We start from the raw sequence: 26068 nt of genomic DNA, 5'->3' as shown, positions 1-26068 counted from the left end.
TTCCCCCCCAAGTAATATAAACTCATCTGCATCTGAGACTAAGCAGAACACAAACCAAAGGAGGCAACAGAAAATCATCTCATATGGACTGGCCACAGAGAGGCTTTGGCATCTTCTTCGAAACATCTGGAATTAGCCAATGTAGAAACCAGATGATAGAAATGGTCTCATCCAGTGCAATTCATGAACAACTGTGTCGTTTCGTGAAGGACATTCCTCTTCTAGCTGTCAGCAGAACAGAGCCTACCAGCCAGGATGCAGAACACAGGTTCTATCTAGCATTTGCTAGCAGTAACTCAGGCACCCCAGCTGCCTTCTTCAGTATATCCATAAATTGAAATCCACAAGCGAAACCCTGCCCGATGAGACCTGCATGCATGCAGAAGTCACACAGATCTTGCAAGCCGACCTCTGGGAAAAATCTGTGCTCCCTTCCTTAAATGATCGTTTGACTACAGCTCAAACTTCGATACAGATGCAGACTTATCAGATTTTGTATACATTATTTCAAAAGCAGCAAAGCCTAGAACTCAGCTCAGACTGAGTAAGAGGCCAACACAACTGATACAAACAGCAACTTTGTTTCTTTTTGCGTACAACCATGTAGATTTAAAGATTCTGCATTCAGTGAAGAGGTTGCTGCTTCTGTATTTACATTGTACAGCACAGACACCAGCAAATCAAATTTTGTCTGCAAAATGATACCTTTGTCCCCAAACTTTGTTTGCAAATTAATACTGCGTGTGTGCATTCATTTCACAATTTTATTTCCTCAAAAATAGATTGACAAGGGCCAGGCTGAGTTTGCAAAACTTACAACCCACTCAGACTTTTGTAAACATATCGTATTTTTTTTTGCAAAGCATCGATTATAAATTACTGTAAACAGTGATTTTCTGTAAGAAATTAATGTAAACGCAAAAAAGAAATGGATACAAATGAACGACGTCCCCCTACTCTACCCAACCTGCCCAGTCCCTTGGTGAGACCCATCTGCACAGCTCTAATTGTGAGAGGTCATGTGCCGGGATAAATGATGGCGTTCTCGGAAGTACTCATGACAAATGGGACATGTGAGCTTCTCCTCCCGTCTCCTCTTGCTCTGGGATTCAGTTGAAGAGTATTCTTTTTTGTGATGTGACCGCATGTGGAAGACTAAATCGGAAGTCATGCGAAAGGACAGGTTGCATTTGGCACACCAGTTCTGGGCAGCCACTCCAAAGGATGTGAAGGTGGGGGGAAGAAGAGTCAAGGAGGAGGAGGTGGAGGTGGAGGAAGAAGTGGTGGTCGTATTCTGTAACTGTTCTGCTTGCTTGTGCCATGGTTCTGAGCTATAAGGGAAAACATTTCCCCGAATGATGCTAGTCTGCAGCATCTGAGCATTACACAAATCACTGACAAAGAACTTGGAATTGAGAAGAGTGCTGCAGCACATGATGTCTGTGGTGGCAATGAAGCCAGACAGCTCCCCCAGGCTCTTTGGTGACTCACTCATGGGATGAGAAGAATTTATTGCCACTCTTTCTGCAAGACATTTACTGGGCTTGCTGAAAGCACTTTTCTGCTCTCCTTGGCCTCTGGCGGGCCACACAAAAGAGAATGCACTACCAGAGGAGTTCAGCAATGCCTCCTTTGATACCTGCTCCTTACCAGTGGGACCTGTGCCATCCTCCTGGTCTGACTCTTTGGGTCTCTCATTCCTCAGCTTCTCCTTTGTCGTCCTGACCTCAGTGAAAGCACTCTGCTTCTGCTCAAAAGCCTCCTTCCTAGCTGACTGCCTTCCTGAACTCAGCTTCCAGAAAGAACCAGCTGGTGCATGCTCTCCTCCAGCCTCTTCCTTGCCCCCACAGTTATGTTCCTCACTCAGATTATTTGTTTTCTCCAACAACACTGTTTTCCTGCTCCTGTTGTTCTCAGCCTCTTCTGATTTTGCTCTCTTTTCTCCAGTGAGACCACAGGCATCATCTTTGCAAGCTGTCATTTTGACCTCTAGATCCTTTGCCAGGCTGTGGAAATTCGTGTTCTGCTCCACTAAGGTGACTTTTTCACCCTGGAAGTTCCTCCATAGGGCACTCTTCTCTGGGATGCACAGGAAGCGGACGTGGGACAGATAGGAATGCTCACATCTAAAGACTCGGTTGCATTCTTGGCATCTCATCTCTGCAGAAAGAGACAACAGATTATGAGTTTTGCCAAGTTAGAATCATGGATGCATGCAGATCCTGACCATGTCATTGACACAAACAAAAACACAAAAGTATCTCATGTCATTCAAGGTGATACATGGTAAAGCTAAAGTCAGAGTGAGATCCCTTGCTGTTATGGAAAATGGTTCGTGTCTGTTTGCCTCCATGTGCTACTTGCAGAAGTGCTTCCATTCAGCCCCTTCAGCCATGTTTGAATTTGATAATATTGCCAGTACACAATAGTCTAGATAAAACCATAAAAACTTTGGGACTATACTACTGCATTCACCATCTTTACTAGAGGATAAATGTTTATTTCTCTGCCACCCATGTATCTCTCACCCATGTAATGACATGGACTAGAGGTGGCCTCAAAGATTTTGGCACAAGCCTCCACTTTCTGCAGAGGATACTCTGAAAGTTTAATATGTTATACAAATCATTTGATGCTAATTCCTAAAGCTCTTATTCATGCTCATTTGGCAAACTGTTCTATGTCTCAAGGCATAGATGCCTGTGGCATAGAAAATATTCAATGTGAAACAATGTCAGTCATGAGTTGGAGAAATGGGGATGTGCATTAGCATAATACCATCTCTTTCTTGCCTTCAGATGGGACATAACTCAGTGACCAAGAAGCATAGTGCACATCTTAACCATTGTTATGCATCCATGCTCCAGCATTCCACAACATGCAGCAATTTATAAATGCAAATGATGGCAGAGAGCTCCTGAAGTCTGGGGTATATAGAAAAATTCACAAATTGGCTGGGAAGAATTGGAAAAACCTAAGCTGTAGACTTAGTACAGTATAGATCATCATTTCCCAAACTACAGAAACTGAGCTTATTGTGTAACAGCTGTACCACTGTTGGTTTCAAGTCTTGCATCTAAATACAGTGTTTCTTGTACAGAAAGCACTTTGCCCTGACAAATTCACAGGGCTGATACTGTGTGTCTACATAGAAGCTAACAGAATATGCTGAAATCAGTTAAAGTGATTTAGTGGGTATCTGCTATAAATGTATTTATATTGATTTAATAGTAAAATACGTTATCATATAAACTAACCAACCTATATCTATTACAAACAAAGCTTTATAAGTTACGTTTAACTCCAGAAAAGGGAATGTAGAAAAAGGTTTCTTCCACTTTGATTAGATCAAATTTTGAAGCAAATTTCTTCATGCTCTGTGCCTCCAGCTCAAACCCCAAAGCAGAAGGTCTGACCTGTTAACTGCTGAGGGTTTAGACAGCTTTTATTTCCTGTATGACAGGATCAGCACATACTAAATGAGTTGCAGGCTCACTTCAGTCCTCGGTGACCTCTGCACAGCCAGCAGTCTGGAACTTACCATTCTGGGGACTCTGAGTTTTTATCTCATTGAAACCCAAGAGTCTGGAAAGCTCTTCATCATACCAGACAAGTAGCTCCTCATTTTTGTTGATTTTCCTGGTAGAGCGATAATATAACTGACTGTTTTCTAAGTAAGCTTCCAAGTTTTGCTCCTTGCTATTGGCAGCTGCTTGTACGAGCCTCATCCAAGGCAGTCCTGTAGGACTGTGCACAGACGTGACATCTACCTGTGGGACAGAACACATAAAAGGGGAAGTTTTAAGTTCTGGGAGCTAAAATAGATGTCCAACAAGTTCAAGAAAAAAAAGTCTTTTTTTCTACATCACACAGAGCCTGTGCCAAAGCAGTGAGCCCAATCCTTATACATCTGTGACCAAAGTTGTGGTGGGGAGAAAGATCAGGAGTTAACAACCTAATATTAAGTCTATTGCTCAAATTAAATTTTCCTTCTGTATACATGTTACAACACAGTGCTCAGTTGCAAAAAGGCTTTTCTCCACAGGGCTACTGAGTCCTTTAGTTGCAGGTTGACCACACTCTGGAAATAATATAACTGTAAAACATTTCTTTTTGTCTTCCTTGTTCAGTGTGTGGCTCCCATCTTATTTAATTGATTGCATTTGCTTTGAATAGGGAATGATTTATTTCTTTATAGGTTTTTCCTTGGTGTTTACCACAGCAGAACTATGTCCTCTGCAGTGTTTGAAAAATGGGGAAGATTTTCATAGCTGGGAGGCTGAAACAGAGGGTGATCAAGGGCAACATTTACACACATAAAAAGCCTCAACTAATTTTTGAAGCACTAAGTCATTGTTTTGAAAGGAAGAAGTTTGGAAATGAAAAATGTCTAATGACAAGTATGATCCAAGTTTCACCCCAAGCAATGTATAGCTCTTTGTTTTCCACTAATTGCAGGATGGCCATTCATTGGTGTTTTGCATCAGGAACAGTATTTAGGTTGTTTATTTCTCTGTTTTTAACTCAGTCTGACTGCTACTTACCAAGAAAAGTATGGCTATAATAGTCACTTGGATATGGAAGGAAACATTAAGAGAACATTAGTATAAAAGTTAATTAGTATGAGGGAGAAAATAAATTTGCATGCTCCATAACTGGTTCTCTCAGAACAGCATGGTAATTAACAGTGATTGAGAAATCTTGAAGTCTGACAGCAACACAAGCACACCCACCCACAGACACAGTGGTTGCGACTAATAGCTATGACAGAGGCTGTCATTTATTAGTTTTTGTGTTTCAGAAATACCAAGAACCCACCCGGAGCTCTAACCAAAGTCAAAGGGAACACAGCTCCTCCAGGAACCAGACCTCCAGGGCAGGAGTTGAAAGAGCTCACAGGAGGAATCAAGGGCAGAACAGCAGACCTGGGTGCACTCAGCTTCAATCATGAGCCCACTATGGCTTTTTCTCTCCCTGGATTGGCAGTCCCTCAGGTGAATCCTTTGCATCCACACATGAGGGAAGGGCTTTACTGCCCAACAGGCTGTACCAGAGTGCTGTGAAGATATTCTGGCTTCCCTGATACAAGCTGAAGAAAAAAAGTGAGAATAAGTCTGCTCCTTGGATCCAGGAGGCAAAAGCATGAGAAGCTGCAAGGGGCAGAGGAAGTCAGAGGAAAGGATAGATTTTATAAAGGACTGATTTACTTTGCATGAGTAAAGCATTGGCTGGAAAGAACCACCTGTGCCAGTGGTTGCACAAGCATAGAAATTTGGCTCAAGGAGCTCAAATTAGGGCCTCCAAGTAGATGAGAGGAAAAAAACAGAGCTCCCTTTGAACTAAACATAAAAGCCTAAGAAGATGAAAATCTTTTTGGAAATTATATTCTCCAAAGCCCTGCTGAATTGCTGCTGAACTAGGGTGAGCACGAAATTCAGCTGCAGAGAATCCAGCCTATCCTTTGTCCCTGTGTTTTTGCTATAGCCAGCATATCAATACCCATTTCTTGTTTTCCCTTCAGTGCCATGACAATATTGTGTCATTGTGATTGTATCATTAATTAATTGTCTGCACACAGAGTTGCAAGCTAAACAATAATTCCTGATTTCTTGAAGGTTTAGTTTTAATTTTGAGAAGCAAAGAGGATATGGGGCCAAGGGCTGCACCTGAAATAGCTACTTGCACATAATTTGATGCATTGACTGACAAAAACAGAGATCAGAGCCAGTTCAGACGTTCAGTGCCATGCCTTCATAACAACTCCTAACTCATATGCAGCAAAACTCTAAAGCCCTCCCACTGCAGGTCTGTTCCAGTGTAGAAACTCTTTGAGATTTTTCCTTGACTCTACTCATTCTAAAACTCCCAGGAGGAATACAGAATTATTCGATAGAGTCTGATCTCAGGAGGGTTAATTCTCCAGAGAGCTGATAGTTGTCCTGAAGCACTGATAATCCAGCCTGAGCAGGCTAACTTGTGTCAGGGACTCAAATGAACAGTCAGCAAAAGTCTGAAGCCTCTTTGTCTTTTTCTTGATTTCTTTCAAGCAAAAACATCAAGCAGATGTCTCCAAACAGATACATCTTCCATACTACACATTCTGCCTGGAATTTCTCTAAACTACAGAAAACTTAAAAGAATCAGTTATTTTTTTACATGGTGTCCCTGTCTTCATCTACACCAGTGATTACTGAAATGCACTCCAAGACCCTGAAGGCTGAGATAAGATGCTAGCAGGAGAAATAAGCATTGTCCAAATGAAAATGTCATGATGAACAGTGGCTATGGAACAAAATATTTGGGAATTAGAAATTGAGATTAAACAGATTAAAATTCACTCCATCACCATCCTGGGGCTCCTGACCTCCCCAGTATGATGGTTCCTTTTGTTTCACAGCCCCAGTTCTGTGGCTTTCCTGCAGTAATTTCAAACAGCAGGTGCAATGCAGAGTTATCTGAGGTAACTTCAGCTGATCCGTGTACTAATAGTAGTAGGATGTGGCTACCTGAATAATGTGTGGGCCAGCTGCCTGATTGACATCTTTTACACATCATACTAAAGTCACTGCCAATTGTAGTTTTACTTTTATGGGTAACTGAGAAATCCAGATTTACAGTGCCTCCTAGTAAACCTCCTGTGTTCTTTGTAAGGAGAAAATCTGAGATAAGTGAAGATGCAAAACTATTCATCCCTCTTTCCTCCTGCTTGCAGTCAATGCTGAAGCAGGTCGTCAGTCTTGAGCACAGAAACAGGACTTTGTATTCTTCCTGCAAAGGCGACAGTTTTCATCGAGGTCCCCCCAGTCTACGGCCCATAAATCAGCAATGCATCATCTGCTTCTCCCTTTTGGAGGAGCTGTTAGTTGTGCTGAACAGAGAAAAAATCTACCCCTTACAAAGTCAGGATGCTGTAAACCTGAAGGATGATGTAAGTCTGTCTGATAGGACTAGCATCAAGCATTGATTTTCCCCACCTTAAACACATAGTGGATGGTCCGTCTATCAGAACACTTGAGGGCAATAAAAGCTACAGTGTCCAGCAGGGTGTTCTGCAGCATGCACGGGCCAAAAACAGCTTCTTCAGGAATGTCTTGTGTGGTGTGAACAGTAGCCAGTATATCCGGGAAATGGTGATGCAGAAATCTGTTGTCACTTGTCCAAAGGAATTTAGGCAAAGATGTGAGTTCCATCATAAACCTGTAAAATAACAAGAAGTCACACTTGGAATACAGATGGTAATGGAAGGAGACATCACTACTTAAAATATAAAGGCTTCTAGGAACTGCAGGTGAATTATAAGAGCATGCCAAAACATTGTCGGCTGGAGTTTACAGCTTTGTTAACATCTCGTTCAGAAAGGGAAAAGCAACTTTGTAGTAACCAAAACATGAGATTTGTAAACAAGTTGATTATATTTTTCTGGAACAGTCAGACTGTCCAGGAGCCCAGCTGCTCTGCACTGCTACTCCCCATGGCCAGGAATAAGAAACATTGGGAACAGTAAGCTAAATTTTCAACCAGTAGAATTTTGTATTTTCTCTTCCAGTATATTCTCAGGTAACCTTCTTACTTATTACTGGTAGCTTGCAGAATTGTGAAGAAAGATGAGAAGGACAGCAACAATAAAAAAAAAAAAGCAGATGTAATCTGAGATGGGCTTTGAAAAAGTCATGTTCTTTAGCTTGGAAGCATGACATCAGTCTAAGTACTCAGGTGTACAACCAGGAGTAAACTGAGTGTCTGCTCAAACTGAATGCACAAAATCTCTGTTGACTGACACAAGGACTATATCCTTCCCTTCCCAGAATGTACATAAGATAATAGTTATTAGCTGTTGTTAGGAAAATCAAATCAGATTATGACTCTTGTCATTAGCATAATATTAGGAGAGATTGGTGTGCTCAGGGGGTTGAATTTTCTTGCCCTGAATGTCGAATATTAAATCTTTTCAGTGCAGAGGCGATTTCTGCACTATACACCTCAATCCAAGATATGTGTATGCAGCAAAGATGTAGTTTTGTGTTATTTGCCATTCTGAGCTTCCCTAGGTTTTTAATGAAGATATTGCCATCTCCTGCTCCCAGATGGAGGACATGAAAAAACCCTAATTTATGCCATCAAGAGCTGGATCAGGTCCATTAGGCACAGAAAATTAAAGAGAACAGCAACAAGCCCTGAAGAGGCCTTAGCCTAATAAACACCGAGATAGAAGGGCTGAAGATCTAGTCTAATCTTTCTCATTCTCTGCCAGCAGAATTGATTCGTTACTCACTGACTCGTGACTTAAACTGAAGTGATATAATGTGCTCAGGAGAGTTGCAGTGATTTAACTAAATCAGTTTCTAAATCAGTATCATTAATTCAGAATAATGTCCTCCTCATAGGCAAGGTCTGAGCCCCCATCCCGGAAATAAGGAAATGCATGTTTATGTATGCAGAAAATAGTGAACCTCTGAAGGATGAAGGTCTAAAACAGACAAGCAAGACAAAGAGTGGGAGGTAAAAGGGTAAAAAACATGTCAGCTGACTTGCCAGATCTTAGGCCTTAAGAGGAGGATAGAACAGGACTCTGCTTTCAGTTACTGATGAATTTTATTGCCTGGTTTCCCAATAACCTGATAAAGTCACTACTGGTGTAAGAACAAGATGATGTCTGTTGTCAGCAACAGGGCGCGTACTGCAACAGATGTCTTCTGTGTGCACTTTTGTACAACACAGGATCTACCTAAATGAACACAATGAATTCCTATGTTTGTCTGTTTCCATTTAAGCAGTTCTGATTTTTAATCAATGGAGTGAGGCCATCTTTTAAAAATAATAATAATGCAAAAAATAAAAGCTCCGTACCATCAGAAAAATAAATTTGAGATCTAAAATGCTTCAGTGCTTCTGCACTGCTTCTGCTTCTTTCTAAAATGCTTCTGCACAAGAAAGCATTTAGAAATAAGTTACAAGCTAAAACAATCTCTTTTGTAAGAGTCTGCATTTGGTGAATTCTTAATCCCTTCTAGCATTATTTTATTTATCCACTTACAACTTTAGAAGGCAAACCCTCTCTCCTTTCTAATTCATCCAAATGTCTCCATGTATATAGGAGAGTGTTGTACATTAGCTATCTCAGTGTCCCTTCAGAGGAAGCTGAATTTTCTGTTTTCTTTGATGCCCTCAAGACTGAATTTGCAGGACATTGCTGAGGATGCTGCATGCGAGCACACCCATGTCAGAAAGGGATGGGTCACTGACTGTGCTGTCCCAACCTCCTCCAGAAATCCCCACTGAGGTATGGATACTGGGCTTGAAGGAATATAAACCTGATTCCAGCCAGGTCCTGCTGCTTCGTATCTTTCCCTGTTTCAGCAGGCATCAAAGAGCATAACCCACAAACCCCAGCATGACAAGAACCATTTCTCCAAAAACTGACAATGTGTGGACACCAAGTCTCAGATTTACATGCAACACCACCACCTAGTGATTTCTTCCAGAACAGACATCCCACAGAGTGACTGACAGAGAGGCAGGACAGGCCTCAGCGCTGCTCCCCACTCGTGTTTTGCTGCCCACAGGGTGGAAGCGAAACATCAGCATGGCTGCTCTGCACTCCTTGGTGCCGGTGCAGCCACTGGCAGGGCAGTGCGTGCCACCTGCCTGATGCCCCTGGTCCTGCCCCCCGTCCTGAGTGCTGAAGGGCTTCCATACATCCCAAAAAAAGGGCAGAAATCATTCCCAGGTGCAGCAGCCTTTGCCTGCTCTTGCTGTCCCACTGGGCTGCTTGCAGATAATCCTCCCTTCTGGGAGCAAATAAATCGACACACCTTCTGTTCCATTAAATTCTCCTGAATTGACGGGATGCAGGAAATGGAAGCCAATAAGGTGTATCAGACCACTAACATACCTTTCTTCTATCCAAAGTCAAGCATGTATCAAACTCAACAAGCCTTTGTGCTTTGCTTGTTTTCTAAATGACTTGTAAATTACTCACAGATCTGATGGACAAAAAAATCCCCCAAGTAACATTCCTCACCTGCACAGCAGGGTCAGCTCTGGGAAAGCTGCAAAGAGGACATAACATGGGTACAGAGCAAAGGAACTCATTCCTGTGAGTCCTGTAGCAACTTTCTTCACAGGGAGATCAAATAATTTGTTGAATGCACCACCTAGTGAAACATCTCAGCATAACACTGAGGCTTCAGGCAAAGAGACAGCAGCACAGGAACTCTTGACTAATTTCAAATCCAGACCCAATGTGTTTCACATCTTTGCCAATGGCCCTCATAGTTTGAATGAAGATATGATCATTACGAACCTACAATCACAGAATCACAGAATCACAGAATTGTAGGGGTTGGAAGGGACCTCCAGAGATCATCGAGTCCAACCCCCCTGCCAAAGCAGGTTCCCTACACCAGGTCGCACAGGTAGGCATCCAGGCAGGTCTTGAACATCTCCAGAGAAGGAGACTCCACCACCTCCCTGGGCAGCCTGTTCCAGTGCTCCGTCACCCTCACTGTAAAGAAGTTCTTGCGCATGTTTGTGCGGAACTTCCTATGCTGCAGTTTCTGGCCGTTTCCCCTTGTCCTGTCTCCACTCACCACTGAAAAGAGTCCGGCCTCGCCATTCTGCCCCCCACACCTTAGATATTTATAGACCTGGATCAGGTCCCCTCTCAGTCTCCTTTTCTCAAGGCTGAACAGACCCAGTTCACTCAGCCTTTCTTCATAGGGGAGATGCTCCAGGCCCTTCACCATCTTCGTGGCCCTCCGCTGGACTCTTTCCAAGAGATCCCTGTCTTTTTTGTACTGGGGAGCCCAGAACTGGACGCAGTACTCCAGATGAGGTCTTACCAGGGCAGAGTAGAGGGGGAGGATCACCTCCTTTGACCTGCTGGCCACGCTCTTTTTAATGCACCCCAGTAAGCCATTGGCCTTTTTGGCCACAAGGGCACACTGCTGGCTCATGGCCAACCTGTCGTCCACCAGGACACCCAGGTCCCTTTCCGCAGAGCTCCCCTCCAGCAGGTCATCCCCCAACCTGTACTGGTGCATGGAATTATTCCTCCCCAGATGCAAGACTCTACACTTGCTTTTGTTAAACCTCATCCGGTTTTTTTCTGCCCAGCTCTCCAGCCTATCCAGGTCTCGCTGAATGGCAACACAGCCTTCAGGCGTGTCAGCCAATCCTCCCAACTTCGTATCATCGGCAAACTTGCTGAGGGTGGCCATTATCCCCTCATCAAGGTCATTGATGAAGATGTTGAACAAGACCGGACCCAGCACAGACCCCTGAGGAACACCGCTAGTTACAGGCCTCCAACCGGACTCTGCACCACCAGCAACGACCCTCTGTGCTCTGCCAGTCAGCCAGTTCTCAACCCACCTCACTGTCCACTCATCTATCCCACACTTCCTCAGCTTTGTTATAAGGACGTCATGGGGGACAGTATCAAATGCCTTGCTGAAATCAAGGTGGAGTACATTCACTGCTTTCCCCCTATCCACCCAGCCAGAGACAACATCATAGAAGGCTACCAGGTTGGTCAAGCACGACCTCCCCCTTGTGAACCCATGCTGACTACTCCTGATAACCTCCTCTTCTTCCAGTTGTCTGGAGATGACATCCAGTACAAGCTGTTCCATCACCTTTCCAGGGACAGAGGTGAGGCTGACTGGCCTATAATTGCCTGGGTCTTCCTTCTTGCCTTTTTTGAAGACCGGGGTGACGTTGGCTATCTTCCAGTCTTCAGGCACCTTCCCCGTCTTCCAAGACTTCTCAAAGATGACCGAAAGCGGTTCAGCAATCACCTCTGCCAGCTCCTTCAGCACCCGTGGATGAATCCCATCGGGTCCCATGGATTTCTGAACATTGATGTTGCCTAGGCGCTCCCGGACCACCTCTTCCCTGACAGAAGGGGGGTCTTCCATTCCCCAGATCCTCTCACTAATCTCCAGGGTCTCAGATTCCCGAGGGGGAGCTTTTCCACTGAAGACAGAAGCAAAGAAGGCATTCAGTATCTCCGCCTTCTCAGCATCCCCCGTTACCAGAACACCCCCATCACTTAGCAGGGGAGCCACATTCTCCCTAGTCTTCCTTTTAGTGTTAATGTACTTGAAAAAACCTTTTTTATTATCCTTAATCCCCTTTGCCAGATTTAATTCCAGGCGGGCTTTAGCCTTCCTTGTCGCATCCCTGCAGACCCTGACAACATTCCTGTATTCTTCCCAAGTAGTCAGACCCTTTTTCCACATTTCATGGGCCTTCTTCTTTCCTTTGAGTTTGTGCACGAGCTCCTTGCTCATCCACACAGGTCTCCTGCCAACCTTTCCCGATTTCTTCCTTACAGGGACGCACCGATCCTGAGCTTGGAAGAAGAGCTGCTTAAATGCCGACCAGCTCTCACAGGCCCCCTTGCCTTCCAACACCCTAGCCCATGAGACAGCTCCAAGTAGGCCCCGAAAGAGATCGAAGTTGGCTCTCCTAAAGTCCAGGATAGCAATCCTACTTTTTGCTTTACTTCTTCCACTCAGGATCTTGAACTCCACCATCTCGTGGTCACTACAACCCAAGCTGCCCCCGACCTTTACTTCCCTGACAAGCCCTTCTCTATTAGTGAGAATAGGGTCCAGCAGGACCCCTCTCCTCATTGATTCCTCAACCACCTGTTGAAGTTGTCTTCAACACATTGCAGGAACCGTCTGGACCGCGCATGCCTGGCCACATTGCTTTTCCAGCAAATATCTGGATGATTGAAGTCCCCCATAAGCACCAGCACCTGGGATCGTGACGCTGCTTCCAACTGTTTGTGGAAGGCCTCATCAACCTCCTCCTCCTGATCAGGGGACCTGTAGCACACACCCACAACGGTGTCAGCCATACCAGCCCGCCCCTTGATTCTTACCCACAAGCTCTCCACTGCTACACCACTCTCCCCCAGGTGGAGTTCAATACATTCAAGCTGCTCTCTTACATAAAGAGCAACTCCACCACCCCGCCTTGCCGGCCGATCTTTCCTAAAAAGCACATAGCTCTCCATGACAACATTCCAGTCATGTGAGCTGTCCCACCACGTCTCTGTGATCGCAATGAGATCATAGCCATGTGACCGCACGCAGATCTCCAACTCTTCCTGTTTATTTCCCATACTGCGCGCATTAGTGTATAGACACTTCAGGGAGGCAGCATTCCCCTGCCACACTCCATCCCTTCGAACTCCACCCTTGTCACCCATCAAGTTCACTTTTGAGCCTTGAACTACCTGAACCTCAGCAGTCCTCATTTTGTTCCCTTCGCCCTTCTTACCTAGTTTAAAGATCTTTCAATGAGGCCTACCAGCTCCTGGGCTAGGATCCTTTTACCCCTTGTAGACAGTTGAGCTCCATCTGCAGCCGTCATGCCAGGAGCCGAGTAAATTGCCCCATGATCAAAAAAAACAAAGTTCTTCTGCCTGCACCATCCTCTAAGCCATTTATTGATGAGGAGGGCTTTTTTGATCCTCTCAGAGTCCTTCCCCGCCACTGAAGGGATAGAAGAGAAGATCACTTGCATTCCCGCACCATCCAGTACCCTCCCCAGACCCTTGAAGTCATTTTTGATTGCCCTTAGGCTTCTCTTGGCAGCATCATCACTGCCAACCTGAACTACCAATAAGGGGTAGTAGTCAGACGGGCGAATAAGCCCAGGCAGCTTTCTAGAGATGTCCCTGACCCGTGCCCCAGGGAGGCAGCACACTTCCCTCCGGGTGGGGTCAGGACGACATATCGGGCCCTCAGTTCCTTTTAGAAGGGAGTCTCCTACAACTATCAACCTCCTTTCTTTACCAGAAGAGGCGGTCTTCAAGCGTGGAGCCGACCGCCTCTCCTTAGCAAAGCTCAGAGGCTGTTCCACCACCTTGTTCTCAGCCTCCTCACCCTCCAGTTCCAGGGTTTCAAACCTATTACTTAGGGGCACCTGAGGAACCGAGGTAGGTCGGGGAGGGCGCCGCCTGCATTGCTGAGGTGGGACATGCTGCCATTCCTCTTCTCCTCCCAAGTCAGCTCTCTCGTTTTTACTACGGTAAGGCAGAGAGTCCACTACAGGCTGGGGGTTGCAATCTCTGCTTGTTTCTCACAGAGAGTTACACCACCAGTCTATCTCCCTCTCGCAGTCCCTAATGGATCTTAACCGCTCCACCTCCTCCCTAAGCTCTACCACAAGGCTGAGCAGCTCATCCAACTGTTCGCACCTCACGCAGGTGGCATCCCTCCCATTGTCCCCCGGCAGCAGCAGACTCAGGCACTCCCTGCAGCCAGAGACTTGGACCGCTGCAGATCTGGCCAGTCCCTCTGTCTGGGTCGCCACAGACTTGTTGGAGCATGCCCGACGTCTGGTAGAGACCATGTTTGAACTTACAGTCACTGGGTCAGCGAGTGGGAGAGCGGTCACCTGCCTTGAAGCTGGTCTCCTTGCAGGGGAGTGCAGACAGGGGTACCTTACAAAAGCACCACGTTAGGACAGCCTGGGAGAGAGCTGTACTACCTCCTCCGCTGCGCCTCAGGTGGGCAGCGACACGTTGCTGCCCTCTCGAGGGCTTTTTGTAGCGGTGATCAAGACAATGGGAGCTGCAGTGAGAAGTGGCAATGGTTCACAGGCTGGCTGGCATTTGTCTTTGGTAGACTGAACTGGAAGAATTGCTCACATTCTTCAAAGGAAGCAAAGGATGGAGAAAATGATCACAACTGAGAATTCTTCAAGATTTCATGAATTTTTTGTTTTCTCCTAAAATGCCAGGAACTCCCGAGGTTGGCATCAGACCTTCATTTCCTTCCATTAGCTTCCTGTCATTGCTGCCTACAGCTCTGCAGTACAGTCACTACTCTCTTTTCTGTTTGATGCACATACACCTGCAAGCACTTGGAACGATGAGACTCCTACTGATGACTTCACCACTTATTTTCCTCAGCTGGCCAACCTCCCATCTTTTATCCTCATATGCTCCTCAGACACCACCACTTCTGGCCCTTACCTTGAGAGATGTGCTCTTCTCACCTCATTCCAGTACTTAAGGAATAATAGCTGCACGCAAATCTTCTTCAGTGACCTAAAAATCCCCGTGAATGTTGTCCTGTGCCATCAGGACTAGCATTATGTATGGGTGAAGACACACTACGTTAAAATCATGCCTGTTTTATGTTACCAATTTCAACATTTGGCTAACTGATTTAAGGAGAAGCCATTCTTCTGCACTCTCTCACAGATTTGCTCACTGTTTTGTACATCTGACAAACTCACTCCTCTGCTGCATGGAAAAGTTGACAGAACTCTGTCATAAATCTCCTTGTGAAGGTCATATCTTCAGCTCTGTATTGTGCAGGCAATTATACCCTTGCCTCAAACAGGCAATGCTGAGAGTGACTTTGCCTCCTAGAGATACGATCCCCCTCACACAACATAATCCTGCTGCTCTCACTCATGTTCTGCATAAGCAGTTCCTATTCCTCTGGGCTCACCCAAGCACATATCTGAAATGGTGACATAAATTGAATATTTATAATGCGTTAGTAGGACATTAGAGTCAGATCACCTGTTAGACATGGGGGTATTCTCCATATTCTATCTGTCATACATGAGAATTTTCATACGGATGAGTTTAGGGACTTGCAGTTTAATGGACTCTTCATCCCCCAGAGAGTATCTGATACACATATACCATGTCCCTGAGTGATGGATTTTGCATCTTTATTTCTGAGGAGTGTGACAGATCTGTCAAACAAAAAGTACCTGTGGGCAGGCAGCTCCCTATGGACTATGCAGTTGTGGATGCTTCATCAAAAAGCACATGAAATAGATGGTGCTCATGGCAACTGCTCCTAGTCTGCTTGCTTCCAGAAACAGCACACAAATTGCTAGCAAAAAGAGTTCAGCCTGATGGTTTAGGGATAGTTTATATCAATTCTATGGCCCTGCAAAACCAGCTATGATGCTTCAGGCTGGCTTTGCCTATCATCATTGGAAGTATTTGCATTCCATTCCTCCTGCCAAATTTCAGTGTGATTTAGCAGGTATTTCTAGGAGTTTGATTTGAAGATATAGTTCCAACATTTTGCCTTTGTATGGGAACTGCTGAGTCACGGCCTGAACCTCTGATTGATCACCTGAGGTGAGCCTTGAGTCAGCCAGAGGAGCACAGGTGAAGGCAATTCACCTGTGCTGCCGGAAGGGGTGGAGCCAGGCTCCACCCCTCCTGGACCTATTTAAGAGCTGGCTACCAGAGGGGAAGGATCTCTTCTGGAGGTCCTCCTCTTTTGGTATCTTCTAGTGAGCTCAACCCAAGGGTAAGCTCTTCTACTTATTCTCTTTTGTGATCCTTGTTTGCTTTTGCCTTACTCTTTTGATTATATTGCAATTATAACATCTTGGTTATACAGCCTTAATCTTCTTCATGTCTACAGAAGACTTCTGTGAACCCATGCTCCATTAACCCAGTTAGTAGAACAGCCTGATCAAAACATAATCCCCTTTCTCCCTTACAGTCCCCTTTTCTCCCTTACTAAGACCCATTCCGGGTGTTTTCCCATACGTCTTTAAAGGGACCATTTGGAATCATCATACTCTATATGACTTGCTTCTGTGCAAGTTTGTGCTCAGTATAGACGAGTGCAACAGAGCTCGCACACAGGTGTGACAGTCATGTTTGGACCATTTCTGGACCACCAGAGAGGCATTCTCAAGGTTCTGCAGAAAGGCAGCAGCAGAACTGACAGCAGAGCCTAATGCAACAGTAACTCCTGCAAAGCACAAGGGCAGCTCCCACACCTCTTGACAAGAACACATTCCTAGGGAAAATGAGAGAAGGGTCTATGAATAGCTATAAGCAGATTTTCAGATCCCTGATTTTCTACCACATGGCCTTCAGATGTCACTGCAAGCTCTTCTAAGGAATGCCTGTAAAAGCTGTAAAAAGCTCAAGGGTAGAAACTCTGCTTGGAACACAAACTCCCCAGCCACCTATTGTCATTGGACTGGGCCCAATTTTCCTTGCCACAGTGACAACATTGAATTGTGGCATCGTTTTTTGTTTTGTGGCGGTCACAAAAGAAACACGTAGTTTTGCTTAATTTTATCATTGATTTACAGGTGTGAAGGAAACAACTCAGCCATCTTTGCAAGAAGGGAAAATTTTCAACCAGAACTTAGTTACTTCAAAAGCTTAGTTACTTCAGCTCTTCACAATCATAAATGGAAAGGATTAATAAAGATCGATTCTCTTAAATTAATTTGATAGAAATACTTGCCAACGTCTTCTTTAATTTCACCTTCACATTTAATTTCAGTTTGATGTAATATGCACGTAGCAGTGAACCTTTCAAAACAATCACCCTACTATGGAAAAAGAAAAAAATAAAACACATTACAAAGATATTCATAAAAGTTATTGGGAGGATATGACCCAGGGGATCTGACCCACCCTCCAAAGCCATTTTTACGTCTATTCTGACCTGCCTCTGGAGCAAGGATTAACTTGAATTGTAGAGCCCTGCACTTGCCATACTGACATAACTGCAATAAACAAACATTGGAACCATCATTCCCTTCTCCTTTTAACTTACTAGTCACAGCACTGACAGTATTCTCCCTGGAGCATATAACCTGGCACTCCTGTGGCCACTGCCTAAACTCCTTTTGATTTCAGAAGGTCTGTCAGCCCGAGAAATCTGTGATCAGACATGCATTGTCATGCACAATAAACTACAGATACTGAAGAACTGAGCTGATGCAGACAGAGTGCTTCTGTCTACAGAATTTGTCATTCACTGTTGTTGTAAGGAACTAAAGATTCTTAACACATGAGGGGAATTCCAGGGAAATCAGAGATGAAAAAGTGAGAAAATTCACTTCCTGAATTTCATACATTTGGTTTCCTCCTGCACAGAGTTTCCTTATCTTTTTATTCATTCTGTGAACTGCAAAGGAGAAGAATCAAAGCTAGAACTGGAAAAAGTTGGCAGGAAATCGAAGAAAGAAAAGGAGAATTCTTGTTTTGAAAGATATCATAAATAATTCCAAATACCCCCAAACAAATGCAGAAACAAACTCAACCTGCTTCTTAAATCCATTAAACCACAAACTGAGGAGGTACTGTTAAAGCACAAAAAACCTTTCCCTTAGCTCACTGCTGCAGCAAGATAGACTGTGCTCCAGCCCTGGCCAGGTCTGGAAGTCTCTCCCTTGGGGCCCAGAGCCTTTCCTTTGCTGCTGAGAAGCCCATATGTGTGAAGAAGGTCATACGAGTGGATGTGGAGACATGAAGCAGCTGCTGCCGCCATGTGATGCCTTTCCCAGCCTGGCTGGGCTGCACCAAGCTATGAGCTTACTGCCCTTCAGGGAGGTGTTACATTCAAAGTAGAGTATGTCAAAGTCTAGGATGAGTTTGGGAAGGGATGAGGTGCTGCTTTTTGTAAGACAGAAAACTAAGCACGTGTCATATTTCTGAGTCTTGACATCCTGTTTATCTTCAAGAAATTGTATTCATTGAATTCCTGAACTCTAAGTATCCTCTTTCATCCTCTCAGTTTCATCAATGGCAAATTGGAATTCCAGCAACGATTCTGCACAGAGATCAGGATCAGCTGGCTCAAGGAAGGCCCACTCCTGCCAGTGTACCACTTCCAATCCATGTGGAAAGAATTCAATTAGCAATGATAAATAAAATGCCAGTAAGAGCTATGATTTTTCTTACCCAAGGCTACACCGGGCCATCCTGTGAGTACCTCTCTAGTTCTTCTGCTCTGACCTCATCCTCTGCACCTCTAGGGCAGTTTGCCTGCACCAGGCATCTGGGGGAAGCAGCAGAAAACACAGCTTTGTATCAGGGAGGAATTTGCTGGCTGCATAGGTGAGATGAGTCTAAAACTAGTGGGGAAAAACTGGGGCTGAACTAGCCTGCTACATGCAAATGGTTTTGCTCAGCATTTAGCTGACCCCAGCTAACTGACCCACCTTCCTGCACAGCAGCTGCAGAACTCTGCCTTGACAAAATAGTGGGTACAAGCAGGGAAACAGCACATTCCCAGAAAGAATCATGGGGCATCTCCAAGTGGAGAGCCTGACACACATACTGAGCTTCCAGAAATTGGCCCTTTGTGGAGTGCAAGTCCAATATGGAATTGTTTCTTCTGAATCAGAGACCTCCAAGCTCATTGAAAGCTCACAGTTTTGCTATTCTATTTGCACAGTACCTTCAGGGAGCAGCTCTCCAACTCTTACTATTTTAAGGCTCTGTGGTCTTCAGACTGTCTTCCATCACCTGAAACACACAGTACAGGCAATGCAAGCTGACAGCTCCTGATGAGCCATCATTATATCTTGGCTGGATACCCAGTCTAGTGAATCATGAAGCTGCCAAACCTTTTTATTATGAAGTATCCCTCAGTCTTCAGTGGGAATAATGAAGAAGACAGAGTTAAAACCTTGCTTTGAAATGAGTAAGTATTTAAAGTTCCACATCTGCCTTCAGCAAGCCTTGTGAGATCAGGAACCACTTGATTAAAAGGTAAGATTCCCGTTTTCTTTGATGTTTCCTCTGAAGACAAGGAAAGCCGAAGAGGGCTCTCACCTGATGCATAGCAGCTGCCATGAAGATATGCAGAGCTGCCTCTGAAAAAGAGGCAGAACTTTTCCCCCAAGACCACATGAATGCAATTACCACCTTGAACTTGAAGTTCAAGAAAGAAATGTCCAAAGTTCAGGGTCAGATCTAGCTCAGTGAAAACATAATTAAGACTGGAACAAGTTCCAGGAGGGGTATGTGCACTGCCCCGGTGAATTTCATGTGGGAGCTCCACAGCAAGCTCAGCTCTTTGTCAATTATAACATCCTTCTGCCTGGCACTGCATTTGATCTAATGGGCCTTCGTGGATGGTGTTGACTTGTGCAAGTCATTCACAAGTAGACAAAGGGAAATGACTATAGCTCGGTGGTCTGATGCCTTTTAAAGATTTCATTTTTGGGTGCAAGGCACAATGCTGGAGGGCTGACTCCTCACCAGCCTACACAACATCCATGTGCTGCATTACCCTTACCTACTACTTTTGTTCTTGCATCTTCAAAGCCTAGAACATTAAAAACAGGGTTCCTGTGGGAAACCAGGAGCATGTTGTAGCTCTCCAGTCAGCTCTGAGGATTATTGGCCTGTAAATGTTATGAATTAGCCTCATTTCAGAGCACAGTGTATTTCATATTCCTGCTGGCACTGTGCCAGTGGTCACTTCAGAGGCTGGGTCTGCCTCCTGCCCTTGCTGTTCTGGCACTGCTCAGTGTTCCACAGTAGGTACAATGCCCCAAAAATGTCACAGGCATTTTGAATTTTACAGGGCACAACCAAGAAGGGAGAGAAAACAAATCCCAAAGTGCCTCTATTTCTCACACTACACTAGAAAGAGCATACAGCAAATGTGTATGTTAAAACAGCAAAAGCATTTCGTGGGATGCAGAACAGAAAAAGTAATGATGCAAATTTTCCTCTGCTATTATATCCATTGGGGAGACCCAGGTTGTGGCAGTGTGTGCTGGCCCGTCTGTTCTCACAGAGGCTGAGCATTTCGTCTTTACATGGGCATCCGTGCAAACAAAACCCCATTCCCCACTTGCAGACAGAGAACACTGCAAAGCGAGCAGCCAGCACAAGCCAATGCAGCCAGACTGATGTGCCACAGCCACACAGCAACAGCATCTGTAACTTAGGAAAAGAATAACCACCTCTGCTCTCTCCATCCAATTCAAATTCATGTCACCTTTTCATAGACTGCAAGAAATGACTTTATCTGGTTGCTGTGCAAGATGTGGATGGTTCATTTTCATATCACAGTCCTGCTATTTATTTTTGGTAACTTTCAATTTTTTAAAAAATGTGATATCTGCTCAACAAGAAACGAATATATTGATTTCTGTGTTCATGTGCATATACACATAAACACAGCCACGCACTCACAGTTGTACATATGGCTACATGCACAGCTGTAGGATCTTTTGCAATTTTATATACTTGCCATTTAGATTTCAAGATAAATATTTCAGGAGTAGCCACATTCACATGGTTCATGCTGGAGGTTTCTCCAGCTGCACGAAATAACAGCACTTTGTTCTTTGAGCTGATTTATTAACAGCAAATACAGGTAACAAGTGCTGGAGAAGAACCATATTAACAGATTCATAGCATTACAGACATGGAAAAACACACATATGATATGCCAGGATTTAGGGTAAGTCATTTCTTCTGCAAAATCTTCCATTCACTCTATAATTCCTCACACTGAATCTATTTTTATATTTTTATTATTACTACTACTGCTACTATTATTATTATTTTGTTCTCTCCCACTCAGTTAATAGAAGTTAAACTAATATTTTGACTTTAATGCTTCTATGTCTTTGGAGCTTTTTTTTTTTTCTTTCAATAAGATGATATTTCTGTCAGGTTCTGCAGAGCACTGCTTTGCTTTGACACAGGGGATGTTCCTGAATCCCACATAAACGTTCTCTCATAAACAGCATACAACCATTTGGTGTCACTTTACACATTTTCTAAAAAATAAACCTTAAATTTAACCTTCCGGTTTTTCTCTTGCTTGACTAAATCCCTCTTTCTATTAGCAATGATACCTAATGAAGAGTAAGTGGAGCTATGAGCGCTACGTCTGGCTTTATTGAAAGCCAGAAAGAGGGGACAGCTCCACAGCAAGAATCTGTAAATTCCCCAATTCAACCCACGAATGCAAATGCTTCTAATTTAAGAGCAGCTACATGGAAAATACAGAATTAGTGAAAACTCGCACGACGTTTGCCACTGCCATCTCCCGCAGTAGCACCCATCCGACCACAGAGCAAACGTGATGCTTCCCCCCTTTGTACCCGACTCTGTTCCTACAGAAATCTTTACACAAAGGATTTATAAACGTGAAGACCAAAGTGACATTTCCAAGTGATGACGAGAGCGGTTTCTAACTTATGGAACCAGTAAGAAATTCCTGCTAAGGAGCATGGATATCTTTACACTGGGTAGAAATACGGAGTAGTGTGGAGAGAGATTCCAAAGAAAGTTCATCTGTTTCTTAAAGCGATCAGACCCTAACCAAGCACCCAAAGCCACGAAGGCTCCGACCTCTCAGTCAGAAGAAAGAAGAGAGAGACCAAAGGGGCAGCCGTCGCCCGAGCTGTCCGGGCGGGGGCGAGGAGCCGGGAGGCAGCGGAGCGCCGCGGGGCTGCCGAGGAGGAGCTGAGGACGGCGGCTCTCCCTCCCGACCCCGCTGCCCGGACAGCTTCGCCGGGGACGCGGACCCTCGGGGCCGCCCGCCCGCCCACTACCGTCTGAGAGCCGCTTCACCCCCTTTGCCCCCTTCTTACCGCCAAGGAGAGCAGCCCGACGGCAGCTGCCCGCTTCGCCCCGCGCTGAACGCTCTCTGCCGCCGGCACCACGGCCGCCCCGGCCCTCCCTCGCCTGCCGGCCCGCCCCCGTATCCCCTCCACCTCAACTCCTCTCACCTCTCCGCGCTCACGGGCTCCGCTCAGCCCTCACTCCAGCAGCCGGCTGCGGCCGCGTCCCCGCGGAGCCCGCATCCCACTCCAGGGCCGCCCCCCCCCCCCCCCACACCCCACCCCGCGCACCGCCCCGGCGCGGCCGCGTCCCCCTCCCCGACACCGCCGCCGCTCCCCGCCCAAAGCGACCCCCCCTTCTCCCGAGCCCCGCCGCTTCCCCCGCGGAACCCCCCCGGGTAGCAGCGAGGCCGCGAGCAGGAGGTGGGAGGGGTTCCCCGGTGTAACAGTTCGCTAGGAAGAGGACTTTCTTTTAAAGTTGGGGGAAAAAAAAGGGCAAAGCCTTTGGATGCGTTCCCGGTGCTCCTTCGCAGCGCCCGACACGGCTGCTGATTGCGGTGCCGTTTGGGGCATCGCGCGTATCGATGCGAACCGTCTAAACGCGAAAATTGGTGCTTCGCGGAGAGCACCGGCTGGATGCAAAATGCGGGAATGTAAAATGAGGAATCTGAGGTTTGAAGCGGCTGATGGCACAGCTGGTATGGCAAATACAGCCATCACACGTCTTGTCAGAAGCAAATATTCCCCAAATCCGGACGGCAACATTGCTTTTGAAAGATGTCGTTCCATATAAATGCCTTTAACGCCTGGCAGAAAATCCTTATGAACATGTTGACAAAGGCAATAACCCAGCTTATTTGATTAGTGTCCGTGTAATCTGAATACTGGCCTGTACAGGGAAAAGAAACGTCAGCTCCGTAATGCTTTTGAAAGAACGGATTTGCGCTACAATTAACGAGTAATCTCACACCGATCCTGAGTCACGCTCCACGCGCAGCGCGGGGACTGGAGCCGGAGCTGCGCTCCTCGGGCTGGTTCCAGAGAGGCGGGAGCGGCTCCACCGACCTCAAAAGAGCACCTTCTGGCTGTGGTCAGGGAACCGAGCTGAGCCATTCCAATTGCGGCCCCTGTCTCTGGTGCTCCTACTTTTGCAGCTTTTATTGAACCAACAGCTACCTGGGACTCAGGAAGGGGCTGAGCGGATCTCTGTACCCTGCAGAGCGATGATCTGTGGGTGTGGATCCTCCAAGGGGAGCATCGGGAGGGTGCTGGGAAAATGGTTCTTCACCAGAAGGCGGTGGGCATGGAACATGCTGTGTAGTGGTCACGGTGCCAAGTGCCGGAGTTCAGGGAGCGACTGGACAACGCTCTCAGTCTCAGCTCTGAATTTTGTGCGGTTGGGTGTGGAGCCGGGAGTTGAACTCGATGATCCTCGTGGGTCCCTTTCCAACTTGAGATACTCTGTGATTCTATGATTCTACGATCTGGGGTCGGGCCTTGCAGCAGAGCGAGTCGGTGGCGGCCCTAGATGAGGGACAATGCACATTTTTCTTTGTAACCTGCTTGGAAGCCTGCTATGGTATTTTACGAAACAATCCGAATCTGAAATGGAATCTGGAAGCCCGATACTCTGTAAGGGAATGTGGGGAGCGCTGCACTGTCAGGAGGTGCCCCGGGACCGAACTGCGGCACAGCCGGAGCGTGATGGAGGTGGGGGGTGGGGGGAAAGAGGGAGAAAAGATTTCTGCTGCCCGGAGGCTGCTTGCTCATTTTTGGTGAATGTCACCAGAGAGGATGTGGGTTTCTTGTATTTCTCCGTGATCTAAGTAATCGCTGGAGCTGAGCTGGCCAGCGCACAAAAGTTTTAAAGCGGTAAGCTCGAGCCATGCGTCCAGCTGGCAGCTGTGCGTAATCCCAGCTGGACAAGCGGCTGAAACCTTGCGGACCCCTTCTCTTCTCTTGTAAAGTCCCCCACCACCGCCGAGGTCAGATGTGCCTGCACAGCCCAGGAACAGGGAAGAGAAAGAGAGATGCTCAGTCTCTCTCTGCTGAGCAATCTTTATTTTGGACCCGTGGGAAACGGCCAACGGCGCACAAAGCACGCGGGTGCTGCGGGGGGAGCTGAGGCGGGGAGAGGGCTACGCGTCCACCCATGTACATGCGGGGAGGGGAGAGGGGGGCAAGGGTAAGGCCTGGGGTCGCTTTGTGCCATCCCAGAGCGCGCATCCCCTCGGATGCCGACTGTTCGCGGGGAGGAGAGGGTACTTTTTGCTCCTAAAAACGGCTGTACGGTGCGAGGCGCGGCCGAAGCCCCCCTCCCCCCTCGGCCCCATCAAAGCGACGGGTGTTCTGGGGCAGGACCGGCGGGGCAGCGTGCCAGTACCCCACGGGGGGTCTGATTCCCTCGACCTTGAATCGTGTTCAAAGACATAGGGAAAAATGTCATGGTCCCGGGTCCATCATGCAAAGTGACTCTGCGCTCATCCCTCCCTGTGGCTCTTTCCATTAATTAGAGCTACAGCGGCAGTGGGGGAGGGAAGAGCGGCTGGAAGGCAGCGGTTATGCAAAGTTTGGAGTCAGCATCCAAATGGGCCGGGGCGACTCTTGGGGGCAGAGCTTTGTAACCGGGCGGGTGGGGTTATGCCGCCGTAAGAAGCACTACTAAGAGATTTTCGTTTCATCACCCTCATTGCCTGCAGGGTACAGTTGCGACTAAGTCAAACTTTTCACCACAGAGACGAAGGAACGTGCTGTGACACGAGAGAGTCGTGAAAACCTGTCTACCCCTGCCCCCCAGCAATCACCACTACAATTGCACTCCGCAACTCAGTGTTGCACATGTGCCCTATCCGCGTCCTTCTCCTCGGTTTCTCACAGCTTTTTGCAATGATGCTCATCACTCCCACTACCACATATTCCACCCCGCTCCACCTATGCAGCCCCTCTGCCGCTCGTCCCGGGGGCATGCTGGAAGTAGACCCCCACCTCGTGACCGCGGGAGGGAGGGCGCGGGCGCGGCAGCGGCGGGGCCGCAGCCGGAGCGCGGCTCTCCCTCCTCTCGCTGCCCCGCTCGCCGCAGCCTTTCCACGGCATCCCGGAACAGGAAAGTCCCGGTTCAGCTTTCCCCCATAAGATCCTGTCTCCCCCCGCGGCTCCCCTCCCTCTGCCCCTTCCTGCCTCTGGCCTTGCAGAGGGAGCCGCTGCGCTCCGTGCGGAGCCGGAGCCGCAGCCGAGCTCGGGGCGGGTGGCGGGTCGCTGGGACGGGGCTCCGGGGACCCTGCGGCCGGGCTCAGCCCCCAGCCCGCCACCGGCCTTGAGCCGCAGCCTGGTGCCCGCGGGCACTCTACAGCCTTCAGCCGAGATCCTGAAGTTAGCGGTTTGGTGGTGTGGGTGTTGTGTTGGTTTGGTTGGTTGTGTTTTTTTTCCTGTTTTGTTTTGTTTTTTTCTTCTTCTTTCTCCTCCCTCGGCTCTTCTCAAGAGACAGACAGGGAGGGGGGGGAGGGGGGAAGGAGGAAGAATTAAGGAAGGGAAAAAATGGCGAGTGGCAGGAGCAGCGTGGAGAGAGCGGCACTTCTGTGCTGCTTCTTGCTGGCGAGCGGGAGCCTGAGCTGCTGCGCCCGGCCCGAGGAGGAGGAAGAACACGAAGAGCAGCGCTCCTGTCACGGCGCCTTTGATCTCTACTTCATTCTGGATAAGTAAGTGACAGTCACGTTTAAAAATGGTTATT

General features: G+C 46.9%; 2 protein-coding genes across 5 annotated transcripts in view; one reads left to right on the top strand and one right to left on the bottom strand.

Annotated features, from left to right (window-relative positions):
• Positions 1-608: 608 nt before the first annotated feature.
• On the bottom strand, positions 609-22580 carry ZNF488 (zinc finger protein 488). 4 transcript variants are annotated; one of them, XM_042863181.1, is made up of 4 exons: positions 22510-22580; positions 6975-7197; positions 3542-3770; positions 609-2160 (listed from the first exon to the last, which is right to left on the bottom strand). In XM_042863181.1, the coding sequence occupies exons 2-4, from the start codon at positions 7191-7193 to the stop codon at positions 1004-1006; spliced, it is 1605 nt and encodes a 534-aa protein (XP_042719115.1). In that variant the 5' UTR covers positions 7194-7197; positions 22510-22580; the 3' UTR covers positions 609-1003. The 4 variants fall into 4 exon arrangements, with proteins under 4 accessions (XP_042719115.1, XP_042719116.1, XP_042719114.1 ...); XM_042863182.1 differs by lacking the exon at positions 22510-22580 and adding an exon at positions 22372-22424; XM_042863180.1 differs by lacking the exon at positions 22510-22580 and adding an exon at positions 18710-18735.
• A 3238-nt stretch (positions 22581-25818) lies between these two features.
• Positions 25819-26068, top strand: part of ANTXRL (ANTXR like) — a 51389-nt gene continuing 51139 nt past the window's right edge. Inside the window, exon 1 of the mRNA XM_042863131.1 lies at positions 25819-26036. Coding sequence (XP_042719065.1) covers positions 25876-26036 — 161 coding nt within the window. The 5' untranslated portion in view covers positions 25819-25875. The remainder of the gene's footprint in view (positions 26037-26068) is intronic.

This window comes from Lagopus leucura, unplaced genomic scaffold, assembly GCF_019238085.1.
Source record: "Lagopus leucura isolate 7727_CA_CO unplaced genomic scaffold, USGS_WTPT01 Super-Scaffold_739, whole genome shotgun sequence".
Taxonomy (NCBI): Eukaryota; Metazoa; Chordata; class Aves; order Galliformes; family Phasianidae; genus Lagopus; species Lagopus leucura.
This window is presented reverse-complemented; position numbering and strand designations above follow the sequence as displayed.